An 11,927-nucleotide genomic window follows, 5' to 3' on the forward strand; every position below is an offset into this window, starting at 1 on the left:
TAGGGAATCTTATGTATACCCTAAATACTGGTTAGTTAAATTATCTTCAAAATGGGAAAACTCTGGTATACGTGGCTATTGAAAGGCGGCTTAGGATTGCTCTTTTTTTTTTTAGGTGTGAATAAATAAGCTTGTCAATGAAAAAACACAAAGGAAGCATGCATCAAATAAGAACAAACAATTTCAACCAAAATATATACACTCCCATCTAGCACCCATTAGGGTAATTCATATCCAAAAGATTCGTCAAATCTCAAAAACTCTACAATACCAAATCTAATGTGGAAAATTCTTCAATATGAAACAAATATAAAATATATCTTCTTTTCCATCCAAGGATATTAGAACCTGATCAACACATATCTATAAATATTTATATTAATTAAAATGTTTCAAATAAAACCAATAACTCAATAGGAATATGAACACTTCTCAGTATTTGACTTAAAAGACTTCCATTTCATAGAAGGGTAATGTGATTTTTTATTAAAAGAAAAAGAGAGAAAAATAATGTATTTTTTTTTTAACCATTCTATATATCTTGAGAATGATTTTTCTTCGACACGTAAGCAACGGAACTCAATGTTTGCTTATTCTCTAAATTTTAAACCATTTAAATTAATACATAGTGGTGTTTTATTTGCATTTTTTTATTTTAAAGAATATGACAGTAGTCACTAAAAATGGTTTTAAAAAAATGGTATCAAGATCAGGTTCGGTCTTCACCGATACCAATATTGATACGAATTGACTAAATCAGATGTTTTTGCCCTTAATTTAGATTTAAATTTATTTATTCTCACTGATTTTTTACTATTTTACCCCTGAAAAGATACGTATAATTGATCCAAATCAGTCAAGGATCAAGGATCAATCTCAATCAATACCAATTCAATACGAGACCGATACTTGAAACCATGATTGGAAGTAAAACTATCCAACGGTTGTATTTTGACACATAATTTCAAATACGAGGTTTGACGAGTCCAAATTCTCTGTGGTGAGCGCTGAGTAACAATGATCATCCAACTGCTGAGAGGTCCTAACATGCACCCCCAGCCGTTGGATGTTCACACAACTCACTGGCTCCACCCAGAGGATTCGGGTACAGGTTTGACACTGTTTTTAGTATTATGTGAGAACATACTAAAAACCTCAGTAGGTGAACCGTCTTCCACAAGTGGGGAAAACTTTACACTTGAATCCAAGAAAGCTTTCTCCTTGTGCAGTTTTTTCCTTAACTTTCTGCCCAAGAAAACCTGTGGGTAAACTTATTTAATTTTTGCAATTTTTTTAATTTTAACAGTGAAGTTCAAAATCCATGCATAGGCGGGGCGACCCTCTCATCCAGAGGTTCCGTCAACTCCCCATTATCTCACCCACGTCATGCCTTACGTACGCTTCATTCTGTCAACTCACATCCAGGGATCTAATAAATCTGTTCTGATCTGGTGTAGGCGATTTAATTTTTTAATTACCTTTGGTCATTACTGATCCACTGATTCAGAATCGGTTTTGGCAGGGTTCAATACCAATCCGATCCGGCCATTCCTACCGATCTGACACCGATTCCTTGTTCCTTGCTCACGTCATGCATGGCGTCTACTTCAGTTCTCCAATCAAAGTTATTCCCTTTCCATCATAATATAAATAGTATGAACTACTTACCTGAGGTACATCAGTGAAGGTTTTAATACATAGAGTTCAGTGGAGCACTTATTCATCATCATCCAAAATGCCAGAAACCAACACAGATTCTGCAACAAAGAAGTAATTTCATTTCTCTTATCTTGTGTAACCCATAAGGGTTTCAACCAAATGATCTAGAATAATTCTACTGCTCTGTTTTGCAGATTGGTAGTTGTTACAGGAGCCAATAAGGGGATTGGATTGGAGATATGTCGCCAGTTAGCCACTATTGGCTTTATAGTGGTGCTGACAGCTAGAGATGAGAAGAGGGGTGTTGAAGCTGTGGAGAAGCTCAAAGGGTCTGGACTCTCTCATGTGATCTTTCATCAGCTTAATGTGAAGGACCCTGCTAGTATTGCTTCCCTGGCTGATTTCATCAAAACCCAGTTTGGAAAGCTTGATATCTTGGTAACATTTGGAATATGATCAATATATTTGCTCAATAGCTAGAACTCACTTGCAGAAATCCTGCAACTTAATTGATTTACTTTCTAGACTAATGTAGGTTGAAACCCATTGCAGGTGAACAATGCAGGAATTTCTGGAATTGAAATAGATGATGAAGCTAAAAGAGTCTGGATGACAATAGATGGTCCTGTAAGTCTCTGCTTTACAATCAATATTGATCTTCTGCACTTAAAATATCTGAAGTAATTTCCCAAAGTGTGATGCTAAGACATACTTATAGTTTTCTATTAAATTAAATCGACCATTTATATGCTTGATGATTTTAATTTCCAAATCAAATTCTTGATTTGTAATGAATTGTTCCTAAAATTATCTTATCATTTTAGAGTTCAATTGTACTCTAGAGAGAGACTAATGAGATTTTCCATCTGTGTCATGATAGTGTCTTAGCTAACAATTAATGGACTAAATTCACTGCCCAAAAAATAATTGAAGAGGAATGAATTGTTTTTACTGATGCAGCTCGAAGTTAGGCTACCCAAATACAGCGAACTAGTAAGACAGAACCATGAAATGGCTGAAGAATGTGTGCAAACAAACTACTACGGCGCCAAAAGAGTGACCGAAGCACTTCTTCCCTTCCTCCAGCTATCTGATTCACCAAGAATTGTTAATGTTTCATCATCTGGAGGGAAGTTACAGGTATAGAGTGCAAATTCTTGTTGAGAAATTTGAATGCATTCCTTAGAAATTCCTTGATGTGGGTTCAAAAAGTTCATAACTGAATTTGGTAATAAGTAGAGCAAGTTGATTCTTTTTGGTTTATTAATGGAATTTCAGTTTCTCTAATATATTTTCCATTCAGTTCAAATAAACTTTGTATTGAGACATAAGAGTTTTACTAACATAACCTAGAGGATATGGAACTTCCGTTCTTCCTACATGTGAACTAGAATAATTAAAACTTCAGGGTACATACCTTTTGAGCACACTGGGCAAAGAGGAATACACAAGTTTCTGAGTCTCACTTGTCCTCATTTTCTGGTTGTTAAATAAGCAGCTGTCAATGTTAAGATCTGGGTTTACAACATTTTCTTGGTTCCAAGATCCACAAGGGAATCTTCCTGGGCTCAAACAAAGCTTGAGCCTTGACTTTGGTATGATCCTAACAGTGGATTGTCTGATCCTGTCAATGAATAAATTTTCATGTACCAATCTGGATTAAGTTTTGGCACAGACACAATCAAACTTACACTATTCCTTGAGACATACCCATTTTCACCTGTTAAAAATGCATCAACAGTCTGGGAGTCTTGCATGCTCAATAAAAGAATTATTGATAACAGTAAAATCTAATATGGATACTAAAACTATTTTAGTTGATCTCAAAGGAATGTTCTGTTGCAGAATGTCACCGACACGTGGGCCAAAGAAGTGCTAAGCAATGAGGATGGCCTCACAGAAGAAAGAGTGGACGAAGTGTTGAACAAGTTTCTAAAGGATTTCAAGGAAACCCATGGCTGGCCTGCATATACAATGTCCAAAGCAGCTATGAATGCCTACACAAGAATTCTGGCTAGGAAGTTACCCAAATTTCGCATAAATTGTGTCTGCCCTGGTTATGTCAAAACTGACATTAACTACAACACTGGGGTCTGTACTGTTGAAGAAGGTGCAGCAGGTCCTGTGAAGTTGGCTTTGTTGCCTGATGATGGCCCTTCTGGCCTTTTCTTTTTTCAGAAGGAAGTATCGAACTTTTAATCATGCATGGCCATGGTTCATCTTCAAGAGAGAGAAAGGAGATGGAATTACCTTCTTGTTTCTCTTTGTTTCTTCTATGTATTGAGCACCTTTCTTTTAATAAAGAAATAAAGTAAGCTGCAATTGGTAATAGAACAATATAATTTTGAATCATTTGTTATTGAAATTAGATTAGTTTAGAGTATAAAAGAACAAGAAGTAAGATTAGGTTGCTTAGCTAAATTAGTTTCAGAAGTTGAGAATCTCCACGCGTACTCTATACAATCATCATTCAAATCATCTTATTTTCTCAAGTATGCTTTAATTTTGATTGTCGTCTCTCGATTTAGAAACTCATAACATGAATTTGGCTTCTATTTGAGACTAAACAAAGGCTCTTTTCTTTCTGATGTATAGAAGTAAATAAATTAATAAATTAAGTTCAAGACATATCATATTCTGAGAAATAGAAGAAAAAAAAAAATCTACATATATAATATATGGGAAAGGACAAGTATGCTAGCATAGTACCTAGGAATTAGGAATGCTAGTGGGATATTAGCCATAGGATTTGTTCATCCTAAATGTAACTGTTGGATGGAGAGAAAAGTCCCAAAGCTTCAATCCTCTGTTGCTACACCTTATCTCTCCCGTAATTCTATCTCCACCCTTGGTCTAACGATTCAAGCCACGTCGGAACTCTGCCACGCCGGCGTTCATAGGGTTTCAGATATCTTCACTCTCTTACTCCCCTCTGCAATTGTTTTATGAGATCTAACGATTCAAGCCACGTCAGTTCTCTTCGAAACCCTCCCTATCTTGTTGTGGGTATGCCGGGACTCGTCAGTCTTGTTGGTAGCCCATAGTCCCTTTTTCCAGTCTCAAGGAAGGGATTCAGATAGAACCGAACTGGTGAATTTTGTGGGAGTGGGAGTCGGAGAGGGAGAGGGTGAAGAAGAGGAACCGTGGCAGTCGGAGATGGAGGAGAGGGAGAAGAAGAGGAACTGGAGTGGGAGTTCAAAGGGAAAGGGAGAAGAAGAGGAACCTGTAGAGCGACAGTGGTGGGCAACTTAGGTAGGACAACAGATATGAATGAATGAGATCGTTTCATCTAAGGGTCAACAAACGCTAGCATTCCTAATTCCTAGGCTATCATACCAATCCCCCTTCCAATATATGTAACTTTTTTTCCCATTTTCTTTTCTTACTTCCCTTTTCATTTATGAATACTAACATTATTGATGAAGATTCCAAAAGAAATTTCACCATTTAGGGACACTACTAAAATTAAACTATTACAATCCCAAGACACTACTAACATTATGCTATTACAAGATAATGAAATCTAGCACACTTAGGCAGCGTTTGGTAGTCATCAAGAGAACATTTTACTGTTCTATGGGAATTTAAAAAAAAAAAAAGAAAAAGCGTTAGGTGTCAACTTGTGTGTTTTTTGGTTTTTTTGGAACGAAAAAAAAAAAAAAAAAAGAACACTAGAAACGTAAAATGATGGAACGATGAAATCTTGTTCCGTCATTTCAGTTTCGTTCCAAATAAAAATAAATAAATAAAAGAATGACTAGGGTAATTGTCCTGAAACAGGTTCACCAAACAGATTTTTTTTTTTTTTAAACAGCATTTTGACACAGAAACTGAAAATTATGTTTTTAACACAAAACGTCATTTCTGAAACTGAATGACTATCAAAAGCTGCCTTATTCTTGTCCAGCATTTCTGACACTATTATCATTAAGCTATTAAAAGATAAAGAGAGAAGAAAGATGAGGTTTGGAGCAAGGAACTGATAAAGAAGTCCTCTAAGCTGTCGACGCCATGGCAGGATTAGTGACCACCAAGCAGAAGCAGTGGGGTCTCACGCTTGCCTCATCCATATACGACTCATGAGCTCCATTGGTCTCTCATAAATGTGTAGATATCACCATAACTGAAGCTCATTTAGGTTTTCTGGGCAGGGTCACGGAGGTTATAGTTATCGCCTCCCACCTCACTTCTTATCATCTTCTCTAACTTCTTTCTCCCTTCTTCGTTTCAGGTTGGGAGACATGGAGAAAATCAAGGGTTAGTTCAGGGTTTGATCCGGATGGGATTGTCAGTCAGATGATTTTGGGGGTTTAAAAAGTTTAAATGGGTTTGAATAACACTAAAGATCCACAGCTATTAGATTGAAAATGTATAAGTGTTGCACGTACCGAGAGAATTGTGTAAGAACTGGAGACGAGCCAGATCCTATTTTAAATGGATAAAATGCGAATGAGAAAGTTAAAAATACTGCCAAATACATTAAGAATGAGAAAAAAAAATACAAAAACCGAAGGTATGCATTTTAAATGTTTAAATTTAAATGATATGATGCCAAAGAAAAAAAAAAGAGCAACATACACACATTAATCATCTGGAACTCATTTTCGTAGACCTGAATGTGATAGATCGACTCTTTTTTTTTTTTTATAACTTAGATCGACTCTTGCTGACCTACTAATTTCAGTCATACATCATCCTTTTCAATCAACAAAAACAGAAAAATGTATGTCTCTCCCCTTCCCAATATTTTTTTTTTTTGGGAAAATTTTCCTATGTCTACTAGATAAGAAAATAAATTACAAAACATGTAGGATTGAATTTGCTTTACACTTACTTTTCATATAAACCATGTATTGCAATTTTCCTTTTTTTTTTTTAATGGAAAAAGAAAAATTAAACATTACTGACATAAATAAGTTACATCTATGTTTTTGTCAATGATAGTAAGGGGATATTTTTGTCATAGCCAGTTACAAATGCCAAATGTTTAACAAGAAGAACCACATTGTTGGTAGATTAGAGCTTGAAAGAGATAAGAAACAGAAAAGTATACACATCCAAAAAAATGGGGATCAAGCTTAAGGTCCACGCCATCGCCATCGCCCCAAACTTTGTAGATGTTCCATCCCTTCGATCTTGGGTGTTTTAGTCCAAATAGAAGATCCATTGTACTTGCTTAAATGGACTTTTCTATCATCACATAATTGGTAATTAATGAGACACATTTTCCTTTGTGAGCTATATAGTTAGCCCGTCCAAAAATGTTATTAGATGTATTTGAGACAGTTGAGCACTTGAGCATATCATTATAGTGTTGTTAACGTTGGGGAGGCAAGGTATTATAAAATCACTGTGTTGAGGGGTGAGCTGATGTTGTTGCATTGGTGGGCATTGAGTATCAGTCCATTGGGTAACCTGTTTGAGAATAATATGAGGGTTTGGTTTTTCCTCAGGCAATTATTGTTTTAATCTAAAATAGATTTTGAAAATTATCCCCCCTTTTCCCCCTCAATAAAGTGGGAATGATATCTAGAGACGACGACTGGTTGAGCTCTTTGTTCGTCCTCATCTATGCTAAGGATTTAGCTGCAAGGAGAGTGTCGTGCAAGTAGGGTAGAGACAACAGGGGTTCCGGCAATGCGTGCAGGTGAGGATTGGGAGTAAGACATGCTCTGATCACTGGTTTTCTGAAACCTCATTCAACAAGGGAGAAAGAGGGAGGAACACTGCCCAAAATTCCGGTGAATGGAGCAAACGTTGATAAGAACATGGTTGATGAGGGTCTACCGGAGGACACTACTGGAGACGAGGTGAGACGCTCCTATTCATCTGTGGTGGGAAGAGCCTTGCCGGATGTGGATAGCCTGCCAGATCCCATTCATGCGGAGCTTATACCAAGATAATAGTTCCTCAAGATGCCTAGGAGGAAAGACTCCAGGGTTTCAGATTTGCCTTGATTGGCAGAGCAAATTTCAGGTTCATCTCTATGGATGATATTCATAAGGAAGTGAGGGAGACATGGAATCTCAAAGGCGGTGTGAAAATGGCTCCGATGGAAAATGGATATATTCTGTTAAAGTTTGAAAAGGAAGGAGACATGGCCGCGATGTGGCGATGTAGCCTTACAAGAATCACCGGCCACATGCTCAGGTTCCAGCAATGGAAGCCTGATTTTGATGTTCATGCTAAGAATGCACCACTAATCTCGTCTAAATTAGATTCCCTGATCTACCTCTTGAATATTGGCATGAGAAGATCCTTCTGACTATGGCTAAGGCTGCTGGGAGACCTGTCACATTAGATAGATGTACTTGATCTGCTGCTATGAGCTCTTTTGCTCGGGTTCAAGGGGAAATTGAACCGGGAGCGAGCAGACCTGATGAGATTCAAGTTGAGAGGAGTCAACCAAGAACGGGGGAGATATTTTGGTTCAAGTAGGTCATTATCTATGAAGATAGCATCCTAGGTGTGGATATTGTAAGAGGGTGGGCCACACCGCGCAAGCTTGTTGTCAATGGAAAGAATCAGAGGCTAGGGAAGGACATCGTGAGGGATCCATCCCTGGAGCAATGTACGGCAAGGAAGATGGTGGAGCTCGGTAAGATGGCCGTCGGTAGGGAGGCGCCTTGATGACAATGGTGGATAATTCAGGAAAGATTTACTCTCACCCAAGGGAAGGATCTCGTTCCTCAATAAGATTGCCTATTTTAAGGAACTCTATCTCTCCCAATATAAATGGAAACTTTGAAATAGTTATTCCCTTGGACAATAATATGGTTACGGAAGTGAATATCCCAAGTGGTATTGGGATTATTCCAAATCAAATCGAAGAAGGAAATACTAAAGAGAATTCGGCTGATGATAACGGCTCTAAGGCCAGCTCAGCACATGGGCAGCGGTCTAACTTCCCTATCGAGTCTAGCCAGAGACAACTTGACCAAGACCATCTGATGGTGGATAACCAGTTGAGCAAAATTGGATATGGGTCAGATCCATTAGATTCTAAAAATTATATGTCGGAGAAAGAGTTTTAAACCTCTAGGGAGGAGATGATACAAGAAGGCGCTGAGGTTGACCACCAAGGTGAGACACTCATTATCGATAGGGCCCCCTTGCCTCGAACACTTTGGCCCTGTAAGAACAGAGTAATGTACACTGGTGGAGGGGAGGCCGCAGGCAGACTCGAGCTGGTAGAGGGGGGCGAGGCCAGGAATGGGGTGGCCCTGAACATATTGTGTCAGGCTTATCTCAATCGCAGATTGAGGGAGGAAGGGTGGTAATCCAACACCAAGAAGTGGCAGCATTTGATAGCTATCTTCGCCGTGCAGAGGGTGACACTATTAGGCCTGAGCAAGGTGTCGCAGTGACGGGGCAAACTTCAAAGTCTGATCGCCAGGCTGCCCCCAAGAAGTGATCTTATGAAGGTCCTCTTCTGAAATATTAGAGGTATGAAGAAGGTGGTCGGAAGACGGGCCTTGCGAGAGTTGATTAAGTAGAAGAATCCAGACCTTCTGTGTATTGCAAAGCCGATGATTGATGCATGTGCTTTTCCCGACTTATTTTTTAATAAATTGGGATTTTATGGTGATTTTATTCACAACAACAGAACAGATAGAATTCCAAATTTATGGATCCTGTGGAGAAGAAATTTGAATGCTCCTGTAACTGTGTCTGAGTCTGAGCAACATGTCACAATTGCTTTGGATTGGGGTCTGCGTCAGATCCAGATTTCTTTTGTTCACGCAAGCAGCTTCAGGGCTGGTAGAAGATCATTATGGTTGGATTTGGTGGCTGATTCTCCCCAAGCTCTTACTCCATGGACTGTTATTGGAGATTTAATGCCTACCTTCAATCTCACGAGAAGCATGGACCAGGGAATTTAAATATGGGGGTGGCAGCGGAATTTGGCGCCATATTTGACGCTTGTTTCTTGTCTCAGGTGCCTTCGGTGGGTAGGAAGTTCACCTGGTCAAACAACCGGCGCAGAGTTAATGTTTGCGAAGTTATAGATAGAAGTTTTTGTAACTAAGATTGGATTTCTTTTTTTCAGGACTGCTCTTAATAGGTCCTCCCTAGTTTTGCCTCTGACCACACCCCTCTGCTCGTGGTGTCAAGCATCATCCAACGCCCTTCCAATTGCCCCTTTCGGTTCAATAATTTTTGGACGGACCATGTGGAGTTCGACAATGTTGTTGCTGAGTCCTGGGCTGAATGGGTTCTAGGGTAGCCTATCTTATGCCTTATGACCAAGCTTAAGCGGCTGAAAGGGGTTCTCAAAAGCTGGGCGTGATCGGCCTTCCCCCACTTTGAAAGAGCTCGTGACGAGGCAAAGAAAAATCTTACCCAAGCGCAGGAGGAGATTGATTGTAATGGGATGTCTGGTCAGCTGTTCGCAATGGAGGTTGATGCTAAAACGGCCCTAGTCGAGGAACTAGATAATCATGAAAGACTATGGGCTGAAAAGGCGAGAATCATGTGGATGAAGCATGGGGATTGAAACTCTAATTCTTCCATTTATCTGCTAAAATGCAAAGAAATAGAAACACTATCCAATCCCTCAAAAACGAGGATGGGTCAATTGTGGAAGGTCAAAATAATTTGGGTGACTATATTGTGGATTTCTATGAGAGATTTCACAGAACTGTTCCTACAGTAGATCATGTAGAGTTATTGGACAGCATCCCGATGATTCTCCAACAAGATGACATATACCGCCTGGACTCTCTCCTTGGTAATGCAGAGATCATAAAGGCGATGTGGGATCTTGACCCTGAAAGCTCGCCCGGACCGGATGGCTTCTCTAGAGCCTTTTTCAGAAAATGTTGGAGCATTGTGGAAAGGGATGTGTGCAATGCGGTGAAAGCCTTCTTCAAGACCACCCGTATGCCCAGGGGCATTAATAATAACTTCTTGGTCCTAATTCCAAAAGTGGACGGTGCCGAGTCCCTAGATAAGTTCCGCCCTATGTGTATGGGCAACTTCTTCTGCAAAATAATTTTGAAGGTCATGGACACGCGTTTAGAGAAGTTGTTTCCCAGACTTATTTCAGAAGACCAGGGGGCTTTTCAAAAGGGAAAGTTGATCCATGACAACATTAGTGTGGAGTCTGAACTGAAAAACTTGATGTTCTTCTCCATGAGAGGGGGTGGCCTTGGTCTTAAAATAAACATCAAAAAGGCATACGATACTATTTCATGGCCCTTCCTTTTTCAAGTGATGAAAAAATTTGGATTCTCTAAAAATTGGATTACATGGTTGCACCAATTATTAGCTTCAACTAAGACATCTGTTCTAGTCAATGGAGGTCCGCAGGGTTTTTTTGGCGTGGAGCGAGGATTGAGACAGGGGGACCCCATATCCCCCTTACTTTTTATCATAGCGGAATAGGTCCTATCTAGAGGTCTGGCAAGCTTGATTCAGAAAAAAGATCCAATGCCCATTCGTGGCCCTAGAGGTGCTGTTTCCCCTGGCCATATTTTATTCGTTGATGATATCTTTATCTTCTCAAATGCTTCTTTCAAGTAAGTGGTTAATTTAAAAAAAAAAAAAAAAAAAAAAATTGATGAAGTATCAGGAGTTCTCTGGGCAACATATCAACTTTGAGAAGAGCAAACTCTTCCTTGGGAAAATTGCTCCGTCTTGAAAGCAAACCATTTCTGAGACGCTGGGTATCCCCATATGTAGCTTCCCTACTTGATATCTCGGGGTTGAGATCTTTAAGGGAAGAGTTAAGAAGGAGACGTTGCTGCCTGTGATGGACAAAGTAAAGGGACACTTAGCAGGATGGAAAGGCAAGCTTCTCTCGATGGCGGGTAGAGTGGAGCTAGTTAGGTCTGTTATCTCTAGCATTCCTAATCATAGCTTTACGGTATATTAGTGGCCTTCCTCTCTTCTCGCGACCATGGAGAGATGGATGAAAATTTTCATCTGATTAGGGGAAGTGGATACCTCGAAAGCAATCACAGTGAAGTGGGATTCTGTTTGCAAACCAAAGGAGGAGGGGGATTTGGGTATCATAAGACTCAGAGACATGAACATGGCAATGTTGTGCAAATTGGTGTGGAGAATCAAGCATGAGAAATCAACAGCTAGTTCCTTTGTCAGAGCCAGATTTGTGAAGAAAGATGGATCATTTAATAAAGGCTATCAGCCATTGTCTATTGCCCTGGGCATTAGCAAGGCATGGAAGATTGTGGAGGCAAATGAATGATGGATTATTGGGAATGGTGATTTTGCGAATTTCTAGAAAGATAAATGGTGGGGTCCCA

The 11,927-nt window shown here is 39.4% G+C and overlaps 1 protein-coding gene across 1 annotated transcript; it reads left to right on the top strand.

The window, feature by feature from the left end:
* The first annotated feature begins 1,635 nt into the window (after window positions 1–1,635).
* LOC122088729 (salutaridine reductase-like) lies at window positions 1,636–3,996 on the top strand. The gene is made up of 5 exons (XM_042658053.1): window positions 1,636–1,770; window positions 1,854–2,097; window positions 2,212–2,286; window positions 2,620–2,799; window positions 3,505–3,996. The coding sequence occupies exons 1-5, from the start codon at window positions 1,736–1,738 to the stop codon at window positions 3,856–3,858; spliced, it is 888 nt and encodes a 295-aa protein (XP_042513987.1). The 5' UTR covers window positions 1,636–1,735; the 3' UTR covers window positions 3,859–3,996.
* The last annotated feature ends 7,931 nt before the right edge of the window (window positions 3,997–11,927 follow it).

This window comes from Macadamia integrifolia, chromosome 9, assembly GCF_013358625.1.
Source record: "Macadamia integrifolia cultivar HAES 741 chromosome 9, SCU_Mint_v3, whole genome shotgun sequence".
NCBI lineage: Eukaryota > Viridiplantae > Streptophyta > Magnoliopsida > Proteales > Proteaceae > Macadamia > Macadamia integrifolia.